The sequence below is a fragment of the Hypanus sabinus genome, chromosome 7, assembly GCF_030144855.1.
Source record: "Hypanus sabinus isolate sHypSab1 chromosome 7, sHypSab1.hap1, whole genome shotgun sequence".
NCBI lineage: Eukaryota > Metazoa > Chordata > Chondrichthyes > Myliobatiformes > Dasyatidae > Hypanus > Hypanus sabinus.
This window is the reverse complement of record NC_082712.1, coordinates 79557205-79582322: the sequence shown is the minus strand read 5'-3', so window position 1 is coordinate 79582322 and position 25118 is coordinate 79557205. Positions and strand designations below refer to the sequence as shown.

Here is a 25118-nt window from a genome sequence, read left to right as displayed (position 1 = left end):
ATTTGAAAGCTTGCATGCCCCAATGACCCGGAGAGCGATGTTGGCTGGAGTCAGGGCTGTATGCTTTGGCTTTTGGTAGGGTCACCCATGCCAAACAGGTCAAAGGGTAGAGACTTGACTCAGAGTGGTCCACTGGTCCTCCGGGTTCAGGGTTTTAGCTCAGTGCTAACAGGCCTGACTAACAAAACAGAATTGTTATGGAAACAGCAATGAAGAATCTTTCTACATCTGAGTGTGACGGCATTCCTGAGTCTCCAACTGGGACTTGCATGACTGACAGTAGTGAAAACTGAGAGGAAGCTACTGACACGATGAAGGAAGTCCTGAACACCGCCAGAGATGGAGGACCTTCATTGCAGCCCTAAAGGACAGCAGCATAATGGGAAGTATGACAAAAGATTACCAAGGAGAGATGTTACCAAGGAACACAGGGATGAAGTTACAATGAGGATCAATCAGGATTTTACTAAATAGCTGGCTTGTGTGACGAAGTTTCCCCTAATTCATTTGTTATAGAGTATAGAGCATAAAGCACAGCTCCAATGTCATATTCAGATTTGCTGATGACACCACTGTTGTGGGTCGAATCAAAGCTGGTGACGAATCACCATAAAGCAGGGAGATTGAAAATCTGGCTGAACTATGCCATAACAACCACCTCTCACTCAATGTCAGCAAGACCAAGGAGATTATTATTGATTTCAGGAGGAGAAAACCAAAAGTCCATGAGCCAATCCTCATTGGGGAATCAGAGGTGATGAGGGTCAGCAACTTTAAATTCTTCTGTGTTATCATTTCAGAGGGCCTGTCTTGGGTCCGGGACGTAAGTGCAATTATGAAGAAAGCACAGCTGTCATAAGTAAAACTTCCTTAGGAGCTTTGAAGATTCAGCTTGACATCTAAAGCTCTGACAAATTTCTATAGATGTGTAGTGGAGAGTACATTGACTGATTGCATCACAGCCTGGTATGGAAATACCAATGCCTTTGAACGGGAAAGACTACAAGTAGTAGTGGATATAGTCCAGTCCATCATGGGTAAAGCCCTCCCCGCCAGTGAGCACATCTACATGAAGTGTTGTTGCAGGAAAGCAGCATCCATCAAGAACCGCCACCACCTAGGCCATGCTCTCTTCTCACTGATGCCATCAGGAAGAAGAATTAGGAGCCTCAGGACCCACACCACCAGGTTCAGGAAGTTACTACCCCTCAACCATCAGGCTCTTGAACCAAACTTCACTCACCCTATCACTGAACTCTGCCCACAATCTATGGACTTGTTTTCAAGGACTCTCCATCTCAGTTTCTTGATATTAATTGTTTATTTATTTATTATTATTTCTTTTGTATTTTGTGCTTGTTCTCTGTATATTGGTTGTTTGTCCATCCTGGTGGGTTCTGATCTATCATGTTTATTGGATTTACTGCATATGCCTGCAAGAGGTGGCATGTATGTACTTTGAAAATAAATTTACTTTGAACTTTCCTGCAGGTAGATGACCAGAAATGCACACAATACTCCATACTGGATATCTTATACAAGTTCAACAGAAAATCCAACCCCCTGTACTCAGCGCTGTGGTTTATGAAGGCCAACGTACCAAAAGTTCTCTTCATGAGCCTATCTGCCTGTTACATTGGACTTACCTGACATCTGTGAAATGAGGGGGGAGAACAATGGAGAACGAGCCCCCAAAAAGTGGTCGAGCATCGGTTCCGTTAGTCGCCATCTCCTGAAATGAGAGAGTTCCATACTTCACATTAAAGGGTTCCTCAGCATCCTGCTGAAATACATGGAACACAATGCGGGACAACACCAGCCTTTCGGACGACAATGTACATGCCAAACTTGGTGCCGAACCTAACTAAACCTCTTGCGCATTATCCATATCTATTTCATGCCTGTTCACATGCCTTGACCTTTTCAGGCCTTGTAAATGTCATTGACTTCCACCACTAACTCTGACAGGTCAGTCCAAGCATCCACCACACTGTCTAAAAAACTTACCCTGCATACCCCCTTTAAATTTCCCCCTCAAATTAAATGCAGGCTCTCTTGTATTTCACATTTCTATTTCGGTAAAATGACCCTGACCCCATTTGTGCCTCTCAAAAGCTTTATAAGCTTCTGTTAGGTCTCTCCTCATTCTCGGCCGCTCCAGAGAAAACAACCCAAGTTTGTCCAATCTCTCCTTACAGCTGATACCCTCCAATACAGGCAGCATCAGAATCTGAATCAGGTTTAAAATCTCCAGCATATAACTACAAGAAATTGTTTGTGAACCCTTTGCAATCTCCTGGTTTTCTGCATTAATTACTCATAAAATGTGGGCTGATCTTCATCCAAGTCACAATAATAGACAAACACAATCTGCCTAAACTAGTAACACACAAACAACTGTATCCTTCTCATCAACACTGAGTACACCATTTAAACAATCACAGTCCAGGCTCAAAAACAGTATGCGAACCTCTGGGGTAATGCCTTCCACAAAAGATATTGTGGTCAGGAGTACCAATCAATGAATGGTGAAGGAAGAGAAAAAGCACCCAAGGGTAACAAGAAAAGATCTTCAGAAATCCCTAGAAATTGCCAAAGTCTCTGTTTTTGCATCCACTATAAGAAAAACACTGAACAAGAATGGTGTTCATGGAAGGACACCACGAAGGAAACCATTGCTCTTCAAGAAAAACATTGTCACATACCTTAAGTTTGCAAAGACCACCTGGATGTTCCACAATGTTTCTGGGACAATATTCTGTGGCAGATGTGACCAGAGTTGAACTTTTTGGCAGAAATGCACTTTGCTACGTTTGGAGGAAAATGGGCACTGCACACCAACACCAAAACCTCATCCTAACTGAGAAGCATGGTGGAAGCAGCATCACGGTTTGGGCTGCTTTGCTGCCTCAGGGCCTGGACAGCTTGCAATCGCTGAGGGAACAATGAATTCAAAATTGTATCAAGACATTCAACAGGAGAACGTTAGGGTAGAGGTCCATCACCCAAAGCTTAATAGAAGTTGGATGATGCACCAAGACCATGATTTGAAAAACAAGAGTAAATCGACGACAGAATGGTTTAAAAAGGTTAGGGTAGCCGACAGCCTCATACCCTGGTGAAATAGGGACATGCCTGTGAAGGCAGGCGAAGTCAGCTCCGGTGGACTGGGCGAATGAGATCAACTGTGAGATCCAATGGCCAGAAAGGCAGTTCTGCAATGTTCTGTGGAGAGTGAAGGATAAAACAAGGCAGATAAGTTGGCATGGTCATCCACTGCAACCAAGGAAGACCCCAGTTGTGGTGACTACTCATACCACTAGACCCAGACTTCCGAGGTTGAGAGAGTGGAATTGCTCCAGTGCAATGGCTTTTCCACTTTAACTCTCCCACACAGGTTTGCTGTCATCGTTGGCGATGATGGACAGCCACTATGGTATGTCACTAAAAACACTCACAAATTTCTACAGGTGTAGCCCAGCTGCATCACTGTCAAGTGCGGAGAGGCACAGGATCGTGAAAAGTTGCAGACAGTTGTAAACTTAGTCAGCTCAATCATGGACACTGGCCTCCTCAGCTTCCTGGACATCTTCAAGGACCTATACCACAAAAGGGCCCCCATCACCCAAGTCTTAGGCACATTTTAGTTGGTGAGACCTCAAAGTCATAAATCAAAAGGTTGAGTGTAGTGCAACTAGTGTCCTGAGATGTACAGTATATATTTCAATGCAAGACGTATTGTAGGAAAGGCGGATAAGCTTAGAGCATGAATCAACACCTGGAATTATGTCATTGTAGCCATTAATGAGATGGTTGCAGGAGGGGCAGGACAGGCAGCTTAACATTCCATGGTTCCATTGTTTTAGATGCGACAGAGCAGGACTTATTAAAGGAGGAGGGGTGGCATTACTAGTCAGGGAAAATGTCATGGCAGTGCTCAGTCAAGAGAGACTGGAGAGCTCGTCTAGTGAGGCATTGTGGATGGAATTGAGGAATAGGGAGAGTTCCGGTGATGTCATCGTCGAGAATGGCAGCTTAAGTCATTAGCTCCTCCAGAAAAACGAGTATTAAGCGCCATTAACCTATCAAATATAGTATTTTTCAGAAAATATTTGAACTGAAAAGAGGGGTAAGAATGGGGAAAAGGAATGGAAATTAAAAAAGCGAGACTGCGGAGCATGCGGCTGAGAGAAGTGCAGCGAGAGGCTCTCCTACCCGACCACGTGCTAGTGAGGCAGACACTGGGCCTTGTTCAGGCGAAGTGGCGAATATGATCAAAATCCTGAAAGAGATAAGGGAGTTCCAGAAAGAAATAAAGCAGCAGCTACATGATATTAAGTCAGAGCTCGCCAACGTCAATCAAAAAATAGCAGCGGCAGAGACTTGAATTGAGAAGGTGGAAGATCTCATTCAAAACGTGGAATAGATACTGAGTAAGACAATAAAAAAATTAAATCACCAAGAAGGTAAACTGCTTGACCTGGAGGGAAGATCACGGCAGAAAAATATCAGAACATACAACGTTCCCGAAGGAGCGGAGGGCTTGTCTATGACGGAGTTTGTTGGAAAGTTGCTGCGGGACGCGCTGGAGCTTCCCTTGACTATGGAGCTGGAAATCGAAAGAACGCATTGCACATTAGTCCCGAAGTCTGCCCAAGATAAGCCACGCTCAATAATAATTAAATTCCTTCGGTACAGTACCAAGGCGGAGATTCTATGAAGGGCCTGGGGTAAGAAGAGGGTGTTTTTAGGCGATAAATTAATATATTTCGACCAAGATTACCCCCCTCGCAGTCCTGCAGAAACGCAAAGAATACACTGAACTAAAGCAAGTACTAATGCAAAAGAGGATTAGATTTCAAACTCCGTACCCTGCTAAACTTCAAGTGTTTTATGACAACTGGACGTGGTTGTACCAGACAGTGGAAAACGCAACTACAGGCATGAAGGCCAGAGGGTTGCTCGTCGGTGTGGTCAAACTGAGGGAAAGCCTGGCAGAGGAATTATCCTGCTCCGCTTGGGAAATAGTGCGAGAATCGAGAAGACAGGAGACGGGAGGAGGCTGAGAGAAGTATATCAGGAAGAGACCCCTTCAGAAGAGCCATAAGGTCTGGCTAACTTTAAAAATGTTGAGAAACTAAATGGAAGCAAAAGTAGATGGTGATATTCCTATCTCGAAAAATACTTATTATAATGTGGATTTTATATTACTTAGTTGTTATTCTTTATTCGCTCACTTACTCCTTTTTCCCAACCAAAATGTGAATATATATATATATATGTGTGTGTGTGTGTGTGTGTGTGTGTGCGCACATATATGTGTATGTATGTAATATATGTGTGTGCGTGTGTGTGTGTATACACCCACACACACACACACACACACACACATATACACACACACAAACCCCATTTCCAGAAAAGTTGGGATATTTTCCAAAATGCAATAAAAACAAAAATCTGTGATATGTTAATTCATGTGAACCTTTATTTAACTAACAAAAGTACAAAGAAAAGATTTTCAATAGTTTTACTGACTAACTTAATTGTATTTTGTAAATATACAGAAATTTAGAATTTGATGGCTGCAACACACTCAACAAAAGTTGGGACAGAGTTAAAATAAGATTGAAAAGTGCACAGAATATTCAAGTAACACCGGTTTGGAAGACTCCACATTAAGCAGGCTAATTGGTAGCAGGTGAGGTATTATGACTGGGTATAAAAGTAGCGTCCATCAAAGGCACAGTCTTTGCAAGCAAGGATGGGTCCTGGCTCACCCCTTTGTGCCAAAATTCATGAGAGAATTGTTAGTTCAAAAGGAACATTTAGGAGAATTTAGGTCTTTCACTATCTACAGTACATAATATTGTGAAAAGATTCAGAGAATTCAGAGACGTCTCAGTGCGTAAAGGGCAAGGTCAGAAACCACTGTTGAATGCGCGTGATCTTCGAGCCCTCAGATGGCACTGCCTAAGAAACCGTCATGCTACTGTGACAATTATAGCCACCTGAGCTCGGGAGTACTTCGTAAAACCATTGTCACTTAACACAGTCCGTCGTTGCATCCATTAATACAACTTGAAACTGTATTACACAAGGAGGAAGCCATACATCAACTCTATGCAGAAACGCCGGCGAGTTCTCTGGGCCCTAGCTCGTCTCAGGGGAAATTAAAAGAATTAGGAATGAAATTAATTGTTTGGCTACACAAGTAATCAGGAAAAATGTAATGTTTCTGAAACAGAGACATTATGAAAATGGATCAAAATCTATGAAAATACTGGCGTGGAAACTCTAAAAAAATAACAGAAAATACAATTCATAAAATTAGGGATCCAAGAACAAAAATTATAAAAAATAAGCTAAGTGAAATTCAAGAAGCTTTTGAAGTGTTTTACAAAACTCTGTATTCCAAAGTTCCGGGGGAAGCACAACCCAAACTGACACCTTCTTGAATTCTCTAGAGTTACCCACTTTAAGTGAAGAACAAAATAGAACGACGACTGCTGGCATAACTGAAGTTGAATTAAAAGCTGCAATTAGTAGGCTTAAATTAAGCAAGTCACCAGGATCAGATGGGTATATGGCAGAGTGGTACAAAGAATTTAAAAATTAGTTAATTCCTGTTTTACTCCCCACACTGAACTGGGCTCTAAAAAAGGCACAAATGCCACCCAGTTGGAAGGAAATGATAATCACAGCTATACCGAAAGGAGGTAAGGATAAAATGGAATGTGGGTAATTTAGACCAATATCTGTTCTTAATGTAGATTATAGATTATTTACCTCTATCATGGCCAAACGATTAAAGGAGTTTTTACCCATACTGATACATAACGATCAGACAGGTTTTATACGACAACGCCAGACACAAGACAACATACGAAGGACAATTCACATTATGGATCATATACAAAAAATTAAAATCGAAGCAATAGTGATAAGCGTGGACGCTGAAAAGGCATCTGATTCAGTTAATTGGAATTTTCTTTACAGGGTTTTACATAGATTTGGTTTCCAAGACACAATTACTAAAACTATACAGACACTATATGACAATCCTACTGCTAGGATTAAAATCAATGGACATTTATCAAATAGTCTTACTCTAGAAAGGGGCACAAGACAGGGTTGTGCATGGTCACCGCTACTCTTCGCGTTATATCTGGAACCATTAGCTCAATACATCAGACAAAATGAAGATATCAGGGGAATTACTCTTAAAGGGACAGAGCATAAATTGGCTTGTTATGCGGATGACATTTTGATCTATCTATGGCAGCCAACATCCTCTTTACCTAAATTGATGCAATCCTTTGAACAATATGGTCAATTATCAGGATACAAGATCAACATAGATAAAACCCAATTACTTTCATATTACTATAGCCCACCAAGAGAAATTGAAAGTCAATACCCCTGGGCATGGCACACAGAGTCATTCAAATACTTGGGCATCATTATGCCAAAAGATTTGGCAAAATTATCAGAATGTAATTACCAGCCTTTATACAAAAAATTAAGGAAGATATGGCAAGATGTAACCTGATTCCTTTTTTCAGTCTCAGTTCAAGGATTGAATCTATTAAAATGAATATACTGCCCAGACTGTTATATCTCTTTCAGACCCTACCAATAGAGATTAATCAAAATCAATTCAATGAATGGAACAAGATGCTATCAAGGTATATTTGGCAGGGAAAAAGGCCTAGAGTTAGTCTCAAAACTTTGCAATTAGCAAAGGAAAAGGGGGGATGGGGCTTGCCTTCTCGTAGAGATTATTATTTTGCAGCACAGTTGAGAGCTGTGATATGTTGGTGCAACCCATCATATGACGCTCAATGGAAAAAAATTGAGGAGCGGGTACTTCCCATCCCCATACAAGCAATTTTGGCTGATAACAACCTGCAAAGGTACATAAATACTATTGATAACCCATGGGTGAAACTGACTCTTAAAATATGGAAAACTACTATAAAAGAATATAATCTAGAGCGAAATATTGCAATTCTTAAATAGTGTGCATATGACTCAGATTTTACACCAAATAAATTGGATACTAGATTTAAGGACTGGACAGCTAAAGGAATAACAGTTCTTTGCAACATCATGAAAGGAACACTGTTCAGTTTTGAAATGCTTAAAGAGAAACACTTATTAGAAAAACAAGATTTTTATCGGTAATTACAGATGCAACAGTGTTAATAAGATGCTTAAAAATGTAACCATGGCAAGTACATGCTTGATAGAGCTCTTTAGAAAAGCATATAATTCAGTTAACAGTAGTACAATCATTTCAAGCTAATATAAGGGGTTGTCAAATCTTAAAACACGTTCGACTTCATACATTAAACAAAATGGGAGAAGGAAGGAGGGATTATTGTATCTGAGGAAGAATGGACAATAATATGGAGGTATCAATGGAAGTGTACCAGTTCACAGAAATGGAGGGAGTTTGGATGGAAAAACTTGATATTTTATTACACGCTCTCAGAAATCCCATTATGATAGTAACCTCCCTGTTTGCTGGAAAAATTGCAGAAATCAAAATGCAAATCATTATCATATTTTTTTGGGACTGCCCTGTTATCAAAAACTATTGGAGGGGGATACACAAGACATCTTTACATGTGAAATACCCTTAGAAAGTAAGCCCATATATTTTGTATATATACGTCAAGAGTGGTTGAAAAGAGATAAATATTTAATGAATATACCTTTGGTGGCTGGTAAAAAGACTTCTACTAGGAAATGGTTATCACAGGAGAGCCCAACTTTAAATACATGGATGGAAATTACAATGGACATTTACAAAATGGAGAAGATAACAGCATCTGTTAATCATAAGCTGGAACAATTTGATTCATACTGGGAAAAATGGTTTAACTTCATAATGCCTCATAGGCCTGATTTTATTCTCACAAATCAATGAATATGTTGTAAAAAAAATCACTCCCTACTTGTATATAGTTTTTTCCTTTTGCTTGTTTTTTCTTTCCACTCTTTTCTAAGTGTATACCTCAGATAAATACTTTGTGGAGATTTGTGATCTATATGATTATAATATATGTACAATGTCTAAAATACATCTTATGGAAATGTTTGTTTGATGATGAACTTCAATAAAAAATAAGTTACAAAAAAAAGGGAAATGAGGAATAAGAAAGGTACGACCATGTTAATGAGGCTACAATACAGACCACCCTCTGGTCCGAGGGATTTTGAGGAATAAATTAGTAGAGAGAGCACAGACAGTTGCAAGAAACATAAGGTTGTTACGGTAGGTGGTTTTAACTTTCCATATATTGACTAGATCTCTCATACTGTAAAAGGACTTGATGGGATAGTTTGTCAAATGTGTTCAGGAAAGTTTCCTGTATCGATACATAGAAGTCCCAACCAAAGAGTGTGCGATACTGGAGCTGCTGTTAAGGAATGAGACAGGACAAGTGACAGAAGTTGGTGTCGGGGAAAACTTTGCAATCAGTGACCACAATGACATTAGTTTCAAAGTAAATATGCAAAAAGATAGGCCCTGTCCAGGGGTTGAGATTCTAAACTGCAGAAAGGCCAATTTTCATCGCATCAGAAATGATCTGGCCAATGTGGACTGGGACAGGGTGTTTTCTGGCAAAAGTGTACGCACTTGGTAAGTGGAAGACCTTCAAAAGTGAAATTTTAAGAGTTAAAGGTGAAATGAGAGGAAACTTCATTCAGATGGTGGTGAAAGTAGAACAAGCTGCAAGCACAAGTGGTACGTGCGAGGTCAATTTCAATGTTTAAAAGAAATTTGGATAGGTACATGGATGGTCGGGGTATGGAGGGCTATGGTCCCGGTGCAGGTTGATGGGAGTAGGCCGTTTAAACTGTATGACATGGACTAGATGGGCCGAGGGGCCTGCTTCTATTCTGTACCTTTCTATGACTTTATGGATGACAAAAGGGGAAGGGAAAGGGGAGGGAGCGGGAGGCAGCAGAGTGACATTCTGTAATGATCAATAAACCAAATGTTTGGAATCAAATTATCTTCCCTAGCGTCTCAGGGCTGGGTGTGTCTGTATCCGTGCCACCCTCCCCCCACCCAGCACTGACACCCCTCCCGTGGTGCTCCACCCTCCCCATTCCCAACTTCCTTTGCTCCCACCAGATTTACAAATTCACTCTCCGTTTGATAAATACAGTAACGTGCAAAAGTCTTAGGCAGCTTCACCATACATAATAGTAGTGTACATTTCTTACTGTAATTTATTGCTTTTTTATTAGTATGTTTGCAATGTACTGCTACGGCAAAACAGCAAATTTTATGACATACTAGTGATACTAAACCTAATTCTGGAAAATGATGCTGGAGAGGTGGTAATGGGGACAAAAAAAATGGGAAACAAACTGAATAAGTATTTTGCATCAGTCTTCACTGTGGAAGACACTGCAGTATGCCAGAAATTCAAGAGTGTCAGAGGCAGAAGTGAGTGCAGTTGCTATTACTAAGGAGCAGGTGCTCGGGAAGCTGAAAGTTCTGAAAGTAATTAAGTCACCTGGGCCAGATGGTATATACCACAGAGTTCTGAAACAGGTACCTAAAGAGATTGTGGAGGCATTAGTAATGAGTCTGGAACGGTTCTGGAGGACTGGAAAATTGCAAATGTCAGTCCATTCTTCAGGAAGGGAGGGAGGCAAAAGAAAGGAAACTGTAGGCCAGTTTGCCTGACCTCAGTGGTTGGGAAGATCCTGCAGTCCATTAATAAAGATGAGATCTCAGGGTGCTTGGAGGCACCTGATAAAATAGGCTGAAGTCAACATGGTTTCCTTAAGGGAAAATCTTGCCTGAAATTCTTTGAAGAAATACAAATCTCTTCTTGTAGAGATTTACAAGGATGTTGCCTGGATTAGAGAGCATACCTTATGAGAATGGGTTGAGTGAACTTGGCCTTTTCTCCTTGGAGCAACAGAGGTTGAAAGGTGACCTGATAGAGGTGTATAAGATGATGAGAGGCATTGATCATGTGGAGAGTCAGAGGCTTTTTCCCCAGGGCTGAAATGGCTAATGTGAGAGGGCATAGTTTTAACGTGCTTGGAAGTAGGTACAAGGTCAGAGGTTAATTTTTTTTTAAAACAGAGTGGTAGGCCTGTGGAATGCACTGCCTGCAAGTGGTAGAAGTGGATAAAATAGGGTCTTTTAAGGGACCCTTAGGTATGTGGAGCTTAGAAAAATAGAGGGCTATGCAGTAGGGAAATTTGAGGCAGCTTCTTGAGTAGGTTACATGGTCGGCACAACATTGTGGGCCAAAGGGCCTGTAATGTGCTGTAGATTTTCTATGATGATTCTAAATAACCAGCAGGATAGACAAAAGAGAATCATTGGACGTTGTGTACTTGGATTTTGACAAGCTACGAACCCATGGTATTACAAGAAAGATACTGGCATGGCCAGAAGATTGGCTGACTGACAGGAGGCAAAGAGTGAGGATAACAAGAGCTTTTTCTGGTTGGCTGCTAGTGACTAGTGGTGTTCCACAGGGGTTTGGTGTTTTCACGCAATATGTCAACGTTCGAAGGATTGAATCGTTCGCCTTTCTGGCTAAGTTTGCAAATGATACAACAATGGGTGGAGAGGCAAGTCATGTTGAAGAAGCAGGGAGTCTGCAGGAGAACTTTAAGACAGATTAGGAGAATAGGCAAAGAACCGGCAAATGGAATACAGTGATGGGAAGTGTATGGCCATGCACTTTGGTAGGAATAAAGGTGCAACTATCTTTTTTTACATGGTAAGCCAATTCAGAAACCAGAGGTGCAAAAGGATTTGGAAGTCCTCAAACAAGAGAAAATCCACAAATGTTGGAAATCCAAACAACATGCACAAAATGCTCCCCCACACCCATTTTCTGCTTTTGTAGGGATCACTCCCTAAGTGGCTCCCTCAACTATTTTGTCCCTACCCACTTAACCTTGCAAGCGGAACCTGCCCTTACACCTCCTCCCTACCAGTCAAGGTCCCAAACAGTCCTTCCAAGTGAGGCGACACTTCACCTGTGTCTGTTGAGGTCACTGAGGGGGCACATACCCCACATGCCCCTCAGTGGAGAAGTGGAATTACCGGGACTGCACACGACTAACTCTACCTCTCATGAAGGACCACGTTCCTCTGGTTCTGCCCCTCACTGGCTCCACTGGCATTTCTCCCTCTGCAGCACATGTTGATAAGGGGAAGCCTCTCTGGGGTATCAGACTACCCTTGCACTGACCCCACCGGCTGCATCTCCCCGTTCGGATGCCCCCCGAGACGGGAAGGCGCCACGTGATCACATGTCACGTGTTCCTGTGTCTCCTCGTAGGAGCGGTTTCTTACGGGCTCACGTCCCGGTGAACGATGCTAGCGTGAGGATAGGCGGCGCGCCGTTACCTGACTGCTTGAAAGTCCCCGGCCTCCGTGGTAGCTCCGCGGCCCGCCGAGCCCTGCCGGAAGTAGCTGATTTTTTACCAGAAACTCACGAAACACAGATCGTTTCCCTCACCGGAAATGCCCGAATTCCCGGGCTGGTCTCCGTAAATACCCGAACCCCAAGATCTATCGCCGGAAAAATCCGAACCTCACGGCCGACATCATTCCCGATACCCGATCGGTCGCCGGAAATTTCCGAACCTCACGGACGATCTCCGATCATTCCCGATCCCCGATCAGTCTCCGAAAAAATCCGAACCACCCGGCTGGCCTCCGGAAATGCACGATCCTCCTTGCCCTCCTCTGTCGGTAGCCTCTGACGATCAATTAACAAATTCAGAGAGAAAAATGCCCGCTTTACGAGCATAGGACCCCTCCGAGTTCCTTAGAGGCTCTGAACCAGGGTCACGTCTCGGCTGTCCATCCGGCATGGCGTGGCTACGATGACAGAGGATTCATCGAGAACATTCATCAATGTGGGCTCCAGGTCCAATGCCAATGCTAGAGATCTGTGTCCTAATAATTGGAAAGATAGAAAAATATAGCACAGGAACAGACCTTTTGGCCCACAATGTTGTGCCAAACCAGCTAAAAGGTAAATCAACACCCTCCTACCTACACAATGTATCCCTCCATCTTCCTTACATCCATGTGCCTATCCAAATGTCTCTTAATAACCTTAACTGCCATACCAGGCAGTGCATTCCACTCTCTGAGAAAAGTACTTACCCCTCACATCCCCTTTGAACCTACCCCCTCTCACCTTCAATGCATGCCCTCTGGTATTAGACATTTCAACCCTGGGAAACAGATACTCTCTGTCCACTCAACCTACTCTTCTCATAATCTTACAAACCTCTGTCAGATCTCCCCTCAACCTCTGGCACTCCAGAGAAAACAACCCAAGTTTGTCCAGCCTCTTGTGATAGCAGATGCCCTCTAAACCAGGCAGCATCCTGGTAAACCTCTTCTGCACGCAACGTCCCTCCTATAGTGGGGCGACCAGAACTGTACACAATACTCCATTTGTGCCCTAACTAGAGTTTTCTACAGTTGCAACTTAACGTTTGACTTTTGAACTCAATGCCTCAATTAATAAAAGCAAGCATTCCATAAGCCTTCTTAACCACCTTATTGATCTGTGTAACCACTTTCAAGGAGCTGTGAACTTGGACCCAAGATTTACTCTGAACTTTGACATTGCTGAGGAGAAAATGGTTCAAGTGATGAACTTGTGTACGAAGTTAGCCTAAAGGGCATTCATCTCATAGAGTCAAGTTGGTCAAAGAGTTTTGGTTATTTATTTATAGAGTAGCATATACCAAAAGTGACATATAAACTGGAATCTAGTCAAGGATTTGGAAGCAATGTTTGCAATTGCAGGATGGAATTAATCAGTTTATTTATTAACAGTCTGGTTTCAGGAATGGGTTGCAGGCTGGTCTAATTATTCTTGAATTTGAGCCCATTTTCCTCCCACTGTACTTAAATAAGGAACTCCAGGAATTCTGCAAAGAAATGTTCCAATGAGTTCGAGCATGGGAAAATCTTTGGAGAGACTGTTCGGTGGAGTTTCCGAAAAGTGAAGCTTGTATTCCTGGACCCAGCTTTTGAGGTATACATTGGAACCGAATGTTCCAGAAGGTGCAGGGGCGGACCATTGATGTGGGTCCCCCTGCAGTCTGAAGACATGCTGCTTGGTTGGTTCATTGGTCATTGTAATTTGTCCTGTGGTCGGGCTCGGGTTAAATCGGGGGGATTGCTGGGCAGCACGGCTCAAAGGGCCAGAAGGGCCTGTTCCACACTGTATCTCAATAAATAAATTAAAAAAAAATAAAGCAGCAGTTAATCTTGAACTTGTGAAAGTTAAAGTAGATCTATTTTTAAAGTAAGTGTACACTCGGTGGCCTTCTGCTGCTGTAGTCCATCCACCAAGGCTCAACCCGTTGTACATTCAGAGATGCTCTTCTGCACACACTGTTGTAACGTGTGGTTATGTGAGTTATTGTCACCTTCCTGTCAGCTTTAACCACTCTGGCCATTCTCCTCTGTCCTCTCTCTTTAACAAGGAGTTTTCACCCACAGAATTAGCCTCTCACTGGATTGTTTTCCTTTGCACCAATCTCTAGGGATTATGTGTGTGAAAATCCCAGGAGATCAGCAGTTTCTGAGATAACCAAACCACCCCGTCTGGCACCAGCAATCATTCCATGGCCAATGTCCCCTCAGATCACATTTCTTTCTCATTCTGATGTTTGGTCTGAACAACAGCTGAACCTCTTGACCATGTCTGCCTGTCTTTATGCATTGAGTTGCCGCCACATGATTGGCTGATGAGATATTTGCAATAACAAGCAGGTGTACCTGATCAAAGTTCAAAGTAAATTTATTATCAAAGTACACATGTCACCATATACAGCCCTGAAATTCATTTTCCTGTGGGAATACTCAGCAAATCTATAGAACAGTAACTATAACAGGATCAATGAAAGATCAACCAGAGTGCTAAAGACAACAAACAGTGCAAATGCAAATATAAATAAACAGCAGTAAATATCGAGAACATGAGATAAAGAGTCCTTAAAATGAGATAATTGGTTGTGGGAACATCTCAATATATCAGAAATGAGAAAATCTGCAGATGCTGGAAATCCAAGTAACACACGCAAAATGCTGGAGGAACTCGGCAGGCCAGGCATTGCCTACTTCCATAGAGGCTGCCTGGCTTGCTGAGTTCCTCCAGCATTTTGCGTGTGTTATCTCTGTAGATGGGTTTTGTCAGCCTCTTTTATTCAGAAGCCTGGTGGTTGAGGGGTAGTAACTGTTCTTGAACCTGGCAGTGCAAGTCCTGAGGCTCTTGTCCCTTCTACCTGATAGCAGCAGTGAGAAGAGAGCATGGCCTGGGTGGTGAGAATGTCCGATAACAGATGCTGCTTTCCTATATCAGCATTTCATGTAGATGTGGTGAGGAGGGCTTTACCTGTGATGTGCTGGGACGAATCTGCTACCTTTTGTAGGATTTTCTGTTCAAGGGCATTGGTGCTTCCATACCAGACTCTGCACTATATATCTATAGAAGTTTGTCAAAGTTTTTGATGACATGCCAAATCCCCACAACTCCTAAACTGCCGTGCTTATTTGCAATTACATTTATATGACAGGTCTAGGACAGGTGCTTTGATCTGATAAAGCAGCCACTGAGTATATCTGACTATATACTGTACAAACTTATGATTCAGGAAAATAAAGAGATAAAACAGGACTCATGAAAACTATATATAAACAAAGACTGACAAACAACCGAAATGAAAAAGAAGGTAAATTATGCAAATTAAAAGAAAAATTATCAATAGTGAGATCTTGAGTTGTAGAATCCTGGAAAGTGGGTGCACGGGTTGTGGAGACAGTTCAGAGTTTCTCATTGCACCTGTGCCACATGTGCGGATAATGATACACTTCCTGTTTGCACGCGGGGGCTACTAGTTGCAATGGGAGGTAGGAAAGGCTTGTCAAAATGTCAATCAGTCATTGGGGGGTTTCAATATGCAGACAGATTGGGAAAATCAATTTGGGCCCATTATCTAAGAAAGGATGTGCTGATATTGGAGAGGCTTCAAAGGAGGTTCATAAAAATGGTTCCGGGATTTAAAGGGTTATCGTCTGAGGATTGTTTAGTGGCTCTGGGCCTCTACTCACTAGAATCCAGAAGAATAAGGAGGGATCTCATTGAAAACTATTGAATGTTGAAAGACCTCAAAAGAGTGGATGTGGAGGGGATGCTTCCTATAATGGGCGAGTCTAAGACCAGAGGACACAGCCTCAGAATAGAGGGTCGTCCTTTCAGAACAGAACATATAAATTTCTTTAGCCAGGGAGCAGTGTATCTGTGGAATTCGTTGCCAGAGGCAGCTGTGGAGGCTGTCATTGGGTGTATTTAAGGCAGAAGTTGATAGTTTCTTGATTAGTCAGGGCATGACAGTCAGCTGTGGGAAATGAACCCATGTCTCTGGTGTCGAAAGCCGTCTGGCTAACCACTATGTTACCAAGAGATATCACAGATGCTGGAAATCTTGAGTAATAAACACACAAACTGGTGGAGGAACTCAGTGGGTCAGGCAGCATCTATATGAATGCTTTAGGCACATTGGCCTTCATAAATTAATGAATTGAGGTCAGGAGACGGGATGTTGAGTTTGTATAAGACATTGGTGAAGCCTAATTTGGAGCATCATGTGCCATTTTAGTCACCAACCTACAGGAGAGATGTAAATAAAGTTGAAAGAGTACAGAGAAAATTTACAAGGACGTTGGAGGGTCTGAGGTATGAGGAAAGATTGAAGAGGTTCGGAATTTATTCCTTGGAACATAGGAGAATGAGGAGAGATTTGATAGAGGTATACAAACTTATGAGGGGTATAATTAAGGTAAATGCAATCAGGCTTGGGTGGGACTACAACCAGAGGTCATTGGTCAAAGTCAAAGGTGAAAAGTTTAAAGGGAGCATGAGGGGAAACTTCTTCACTCAGGTTTGAGGACCTGAGTTACAGGGAAGGTTGAATAGGCATCCTATTCTCTGGAACGTAGAAGTCTGAGAGGAGGTTTGATACACAGTTATACAGGTATACACAGTTATGAGGGGGATAGAGAGGGTACATGCAAGCAGGCTTTTTCCATTGAAGTTGGATGAGACTACAACCAGGGTGAAAGGTGAAAAGTTTCAGGGGAACATGAGAAACTTCACTCAGAGCGTGGAATGAGCTGCCAGCACAAGAGGTGCACGCAAGCTCGATTTCAGCTTTTAAGAGATAGGGACATGGATAGTAGGGTATGGAGGGCTATGGTCCCCGTGCAGTTCGATGGAAGTAGGTAGTTTAAATGGGTTTGGCATGGACTGGATGTGTTGAAGAGCCTGTTTTGGTGCTGTACTTTTCTATGACTATGACTCAATAACAGTCAACATTTCAAACCCGTCATCAGGACTTCATCAGACGTTTTGGTCGATTGGCTAATTGGCGGCTATAAGTTGCCCTTAGTGTGGGAGTGAGGTGTAGAATCTGGGGGCAATTGAAGGGATTAGGGAAGGATACAGTGTTGGTGAGTGTGTGACAGTCAGCACAGAGTCAGTGTGTCAAAATAAAAAGAGGCCCAGGAGACTGTTGATAGTGGAATCTGAAGCAACTCAAAAGGTGATGGAGGAACTCAACAGGCGAGGCAGCATCTGTTGTTTTTGTTTGGTGGCGATGGTGAAATCACAACAGGGGTTGGCTGTGGGGGTTATTGTGAGATGAATAAGTCACCACAGAGAGACACTGATGCTAGTGGATATAGAAGTCTTTATTCAGCAAAACAGGGGCTAATTGAGACACTCTTGGAAGAAGAGGCCTGCCTGAACCAGCATTACATGATGGTTTATATGCTTCTCCGTTGAAATACATACAGTTTTCACACACCTCTTCACTCTTCACTCTCATACTCCAGATAATTAACATTAAATGAATGTTAATCAGTATTGTCTGGTTTGCAATCAACTCCAGTCCACAGCTCCAGGGACACCTTGGTTCAGGGCTGCACTTTAAGTTCAATCTATGGCTCACATTCAAATTTGAAGACTGGTTGCTGTTGAAATTACTATTTACTATATACCCTAACACCAGAATACACCCTAAAAGGGGTCAAGGGAGGATATTGTCACACTGCATCTTCGGACCCAAGAGCAGGATCACACAGTGACTTGGAAGGGTTAAACAAAACTAGGAGTTTTAATTTTTAAAAAAAACAGGTGAACTTCCAAAGTCTTGGCTAACTCAACCGGAACTTCACAAGCCATGGATCAGGACAACCAAGCCAACGAGGGGTTAGCACTGCCCCTTTAAATTCACTCCAGGGCACAAAAGAACCTGTGCAAAGCAGATAAACCCCAAACTAATTACATGCTAACAAGTAACTATCCTAATCAGACAGAAACATCCAAGAATACTTAATTGGACACCTGCAAAGTCTTGGAAAATTGATTGCAAGTATTCAAAGACAATTGCAACTTAAATGTAATCTAGGGAAGACCTAATAACACATAAAAAACCCCAAAATGCAAAAATATAAACAATTATAATTAATAAAATGCAGAAAGTACAAGAAAAACGTCAACAACAAATAACTCAACTGCAACCCGAGGTTACTCTCTCTCCTGTCGGTAGAGACAGTTCCACCAGGCTTAATAGATTAACCACACTGTCGACCACTTATGACTAACAATAATATACTCAGCCTTTTGACACGTACCAAATCTCTTAGGAGTTTCAGGAGATTTGATACATCACCAAAGACTCTTTCGAGTTTCTGCCGATATATGGTGGAGAGTATACGGTTGTATCACAGTCTGTATCAAGAGATCGCAGAGAGTTATAGACCTGGCCAGTTCCATCATAGTCACAATTCTCCTCACCATTAAGTGTATCTCCAAGAAGTGATGGCTCAGGAAGGCAGCATCCATCATTAAAGACCCTCACCACCCTGGAAATGCCCTGTTCTCATTACATTGGGGTGATAGTACAGGAGCCTCAAGATCAACATTCGAAGTTTTAGGAACAGCTTCTTCCCCTCCACCATCAGATTTCTGAATGGCACATGAAGACTACCCCGCTATTCCTCTTTTGAACTATTTATTTATTTTATTGTAACTTGTATTTGTTATGTCTGCACTGTACTGCTGCCGCAAAACAACAAATTTCATGACTGTGTGTATGTCAGTGATAAATCCAATTGTCTCCACAATATGCAATACTCACATGGACCACCAGAGGACGATGTCTATCAATGGAAAAGAGTTAGAGCTGCAGAAACCTCAACACGGGAAAAAACATCCGGCACACCCTGCCTCTGTTGGCCCTCTGGAAGAGTTTCCCTTCAAATGTACACAATGTTTAATTGTACCCTTGGTGGAGAAAAGCCTGCAAAGGTTCCTGTTCCTGTTGTGTTCTCACCACCCATCCTTCTTTGTCCACCTCACTCTATCTAATGATCCGGGGTAGAGGAGTTCATTGTAAGTTCAGCCCCGTGTCTTGAAACTTTGACTGTGGAAATCTGTCATGTCCCCTCAGGTTCTGAGTTGCTTCAGTAAGATCTGCCCTCATTCTCCAAGGAATGCAGACTCATCTGCCCTCTCTTGGTAGACAACCCTCTCACCAGAATTAGCTTCTCTTTTGGACTGTCTCTGACGATATTATATTCTTTCTCATTGGAAACCAGAAACTGGCACAGATATGAACTCACCCTCACCTTGAACACTTTATTCTGCGTTTCCAATGCCTCCGCTATAAAGACTCCCAGTTACGAGTTGTCCAAGTTCCATAAATCTGAATTTACACACGATCCCCCATACATTCGATCAAGATGGCACCAGCAAGCAACGTGTCCAATGGCAACGTCCCGCTGACAGTTCACAAAACGGCTTTCATTTCTTCTTTCAAATATGATTCTACGCTGAAGCTGCGTGTGATTGCAACCAGGGATTTACACTTTGATGGTGTTTTGCTTTTTGGGTTGATTGAGCACTCTGGGAGTTCAAAGGCTCATTTATTATCAATGCATACAATTTGAAATTCTTCCTCTCTGGGTAGCCACGAGAGAAAGAAAGAAAGACAGCACGGTCATTAACCCCCAAATCCCCTCTCCCTGCACCAAAAAACGAACAAAAATGGAAGCCACATTTACCCCCCCCCCAAATCCCCCTCCCCACATGAAAAAACAAGAAAGATCGGACAAAAAAACGCAGAATATAAAATAAATTATAAGATTGAAAAGAGTCTATAGTCCAAGTCCACACCCAAAACGCAGAAAATCTGGGCAACGCTCTTCAGGCCTTTCTGCAGACCTTTCCCTCTCCGTAGCAGAGCCATCAAAAGACAGGCCGCCAGTGTTCGCCCTCTGCATTCGTCTCGATGCTCTGATCGGCACAATGGAAGTTTTATTCGGTGAAATGGAATTGCACAATAGCTTGCATTGCATCCTGCAGGCTTCTCACCACGAGGTTCCCGCACACTGTCTCTGTCTCCTGGAATCCCCTCGCAGACTGCAGAGTGCTGACACACCCAAACAATCTCCAAACAGTAAATCGCAGGCTCCAACAGTTCTAGAATCACATTCAAGAGAAAAAAAAACAAACTGTAAAAGACATAAAAGAAGTGAAATATTTGGTTTTGTGATCTATCCAGGAGGTGTCGACTGAACGAGTGCTGTACACTGGTGCCATCTTGATGGGAAGCTTTTGGAGTTTGATGAGGGTTGGAATGGAGTGTGCAGCCTAGAGGCCTGGAAGCCTGTGAGCTCGTGGTCGACTCCATTGCTTCCCTCCGATCGAGGCATCAAGGGCATGAGCCCATGATCGACTCCTTGGATTCCCTCCATCTGAGGTGTCAAGCAAGGCTGAAGTTGATGAGGATGAGAGCGGAGGACAGGCAGGTGTTCGGCGCCATCTGCTCACATTTGCCCGGTCTTCCTCTCCCTCTCACTAGCTGCTGTCAGAGGAAAGTGCAGGAGCCTTGGGACTGCCTGGATTGATTGGCAAAGCTGAGGACTTGTGTTGTTGAACTTTGAGGTTCCTGTTGCATGTGCTCCTGGATTCTGGTTACTGTTATTTTTTGCAGTTTTTGAGTGGTTTGATTGTGGTGATTGATGTGGTCTGGGGCACCGGTGAAGAGCGGACCTGTGCCCTACAGTGGGCTAGTAGCTGGGCACTGAACTGAACTAAACTGAATACTACTGGACTCCTGGTTTTGTAGTCTGTGTGTTGTTCACTTTCTCTTTGCCATTTGTTGAATGTATTCATTTTTTATCACATTGGCTGTCTGATGTTTTCTTGAACAGGTTCCATGGTGTTTCTTTGTTTCATGGTTGTCTGTGGGAGGAAGAATCTCAGAGTGGTATTCTGTATACACATTTTGATAATAAATACACTATGACATTTTAAAATAATTTTTTCCAAGCCAGTAATAAAGAAATTGATTGCACTACATCACGGGCACAATTCTCCCTACCAATGAGGGCATCCTCAAGATGCACTACCTCAAGAAAGTGACATCCAGCATATAATGTGTGTACAGAACAAAGAACTGCAGTTCCCAGGGTGCAATGTGGGCATTTCACCCAGAACTGGAAGTGGGGTTCGGGGAGCGGGTCACGAGCACTCATGTCAAGCTGAAGCCTTGACTGAAGTATCCTGTAAATAAATATGTGTTAGTTTTACCCACACTGAGTTTGCCTTTATCAAGAATAAAGTTAACACTCATCATCCGAGACCTACCTCTTCTCATTACTGACAACAGGGACAAAGTATAGGAGCCTGAAGATACACACACTCAGGAACAACTTTTCTACAACAGCACATCTACATGAAACACTATGGTAGGAAGGCAGCATCATCAGAGATCCCCACCACCCAGGACATGCTCTCTTCTCACTGCTGCCATCAGGAAGAAGGTACAGGAGGCTCAGGACTCACACTAGCAGGTTCAGGAACAGTTAATACCCAACAACCATCAGGCTCTTGAACAAAAGTGGATAATTACACACACTTGCCCATCCATTGAGATGTACCCACAGCCACCGATCTCACTTTGAGGACTCATTATTTCAATATCTCTTATTCTGATTATTTATTGCTATTTAATTATATTTGCACATTTGCACAGTTTGTTGTCTTCTGCACTCTGGCTGATCTTTCATTGATCCTGTTATAGTTATTGTTCTATAGATTTGCTGATTATGCCCACCGGAAAATGAATCTCAGGGTTGTGTATGGTGACGTATACGCACTCTGATAATAAAATTTACTTTGAACTTTGAAGTTTGAGCTTCTTCCCATGTGCCGTTAGATTTCTGAATGGTCCATGAATCGATCAATACTACCTCACTATTCAGCTCTTGAATTATTTAATTTTTTCTGATTGTAATTTTTTATGTCCTGCACTGTACTGCTGCTACAAAACAACAAACGTCACGAAATACATACGCCAGTGATGATAAGCCTGCTTCACGACTGCCGAGTGAAGGTAAAATACGGTTCACGTTAGTCTACCTCATTAGTGGGGTTTGGGTGATCATTCCAGGAGAGGAAAGAGTTACAGCAACTGTGTGTTAGGCAGGTGAGTCCTCCGTCAGTCATGGATATTGTGTCGTAGCTCTCTCGATGTGCAAGGCAGGGCGGTATGATATAGAGGGCAAGTTGTGCCCCCTCTCCACATTGTTGATGAATCCAAAGGAACGGCAGAGACTGGTACAGTTTAGGGACTCCAGCTTTGGATTCTTTCCTCGGGGTTAACCCCCCAAAGTCTTCCCCATGAGTGGGTCTGGCCACAAGGCAGTAGAGGTTTGAGATCAGAGTTTTCCTTCTCCCAGATGAGCTGACGAGCCCCCCCCCCTGCCTGAAGTGACTGGTTTTAAGGTGCCAGTAACCCATCGTTGCCCCTTCTCCTGTCAGTAGAAACAGTGCTGCTGAGCTTGGTAGCTAAACCATGTGTGAAGGCCAGGAGCGGGACTTGGTTCTCAGAGGCTGTTTGAGGAGCTCACCATTGGAGCATTTAATAGGTAGTGGGAGGTTATCCCTCACTACCTCCCCTGACTATAACAATCTCAAGGAATTGATGTGAGTTATTTTAGACAACAGAAATTTATGGGCCAATAGAGAAACCATTCAGGACATTGTTCAGGAATGGAGGCCTCACATCACCCAGGAGGTGCCATTTGCCGTCTTAACTATTTGCCACCCTTAAGGTGGATTGTGCACAAGGTCTCCCAGATCGGAGTCCTGATGCAGGGTCTCAACCGGAAGTGTTGACAATTCCTTCCCTCCCCCACCATCCTGACCCCACAGGTGCTGCTTGTTCCTCCAGCTGCTTTAATTTTTTTGCTCCAGATTCCATCATCTGCCACCATTTACAGTCCAGTGTAAAAGTCTCAGACTTTTATGTCGCTGAAGTGCCCAAGACATTTGCCTGGTACTGAATTTGTCAACATGGAACAGAGAGCGAGCTGCTACATCTGCCGGCTACGTTGGGAATGGCGAGGGTGGAGTGCCATAGGAGGGGCGTGGGACAGATGGCAGAGTGCCAGGAGGGTTGGCATGGGTGAGAACACACCCAGTCCTGAGACACCAGGCAAGGTCATTTGATTCCAAATAACGGGTTTATTGATCATTACAGAATGTCTCTGGTGCCTCCGACTCCCGCCCCTTTCCCCAACCATGATTCCCCTCTCCCTGCCCCCTTTCCACTCTCAGTCCACACCAGAGACGCAGATCAGAATCAGGTTTATCAAATGTGTTTTTGTTTGTGGCAGCAGTACAGCACAATACATAAAATTACAACAGAACCGTGCAGAAGTCTTAGACACGCCAGCTGTATAAACGCTGTGTATTCCTCTTCCTTGAGATTTACGGCAGTTGGCATCCACACTGTTGCATTACTGCCATCTTCAGGATTCATTGTCCAATATATGCTGTATATCTCAGCAGCCCGACCTTTCAAAAGTCAGTGTATCTCTGCTGACCCTCGCTGAGGATCCATTGAAGTCATCCCACCCGGATGCATCGTGGTTGGCATGTCAACTGCTCTGCCCAAGGCCACCGTAAAGAGCAGAGAATTGTGAACACAGCCCAGCCAGTCGCGCTCATCTGTCTACCCGTCCCCGCCTTGGGAAAGCAGCCAACACGATCAAAGACCCGGCCCATCCCAGACATTCTTTATTCCCCCCTCTCCCATCGGCACCAGGATCAAGGATCAGAGCCAGGATCAAGGTCAGCTTCTACCCTGCTGGTATCAGACTCTATCCTGGACCCAACACATTCATGCGTTACCACAGCGGCTATATTTCATGAAGAGTCTGGGGAGCTTTGGTATGTCACCAAAAACAATTGCAAATTTCTACAGATGTACCGTGGAGAGCATTCTGACTGGCTGCATCACGATTGGTGTGGGGGTGGGGGTGGGGTGGGGGGGCTACTGTACAGGATCGAAATCAGCTGCAGGGAGTTGTAAACTCTGTCAGCTCCATCATGGGCACCAGCCTCTGTAGTATCCAGGACATCTTCGAGGAGCGATGCCTCAAAAAGGCTGTGTCCATCATTTATGACTCCCATCACCCAGGACATCACCTTTTCTCATTGCTACCATCAGGGAAGGAAGTACAGGAGCCTGAAGGCACACACTCAGTGATTCAGGAACAGCTTCTTCCCCTCTGCTATCCGATTCCTAAATGGACATTGAACCCACGAACACTACCTCACTACTTTTTTATTTCTGTTTTTGCAATGCTTATTTAATTATTTACTATATATACTTACTGTAATTCACAGCTTTACAGTAGTGGGCTCACCACTCCTCTACCGTGCGATGGGAATCGAACCCGGGTCACCAGTACTGTAAAGCGTTGTGCTCACCACTCCTCTACCGTGCGATGGGAATCGAACCCGGGTCACCAGTAGTGTAAAGCGTTGTGCTCACCACTCCTCTACCGTGCGATGGGAATCGAACCCGGGTCACCAGTACTGTAAAGCGTTGTGCTCACCACTCCTCTACCGTGCGACGGGAATCGAACCCGGGTCACCAGTACTGTAAAGCGTTGTGCTCACCACTCCTCTACCGTGCGATGGGAATCGAACCCGGGTCACCAGTACTGTAAAGCG

General features: G+C 43.4%; 1 protein-coding gene across 6 annotated transcripts in view; it reads right to left on the bottom strand.

Annotated features, from left to right (window-relative positions):
- rangrf (RAN guanine nucleotide release factor) overlaps positions 1 to 13679 on the bottom strand; it is a 32762-nt gene extending 19083 nt beyond the window's left edge. The window contains exons 1-2 of one of the 6 annotated variants that reach the window (XM_059974964.1): positions 13573 to 13679; positions 1647 to 1732 (exon numbers count right to left, since the gene is read on the bottom strand). In XM_059974964.1, the coding sequence (XP_059830947.1) occupies positions 1647 to 1729 (83 nt within the window). In that variant the 5' untranslated portion in view covers positions 1730 to 1732; positions 13573 to 13679. Of the gene's footprint in view, positions 1 to 1646; positions 1733 to 12122; positions 12289 to 12403; positions 12653 to 13298; positions 13413 to 13572 lie in introns of those variants that run through there. The other 5 variants (XM_059974960.1, XM_059974962.1, XM_059974961.1 and 2 more) reach the window with 5 other exon arrangements.
- Positions 13680 to 25118: the final 11439 nt, after the last annotated feature.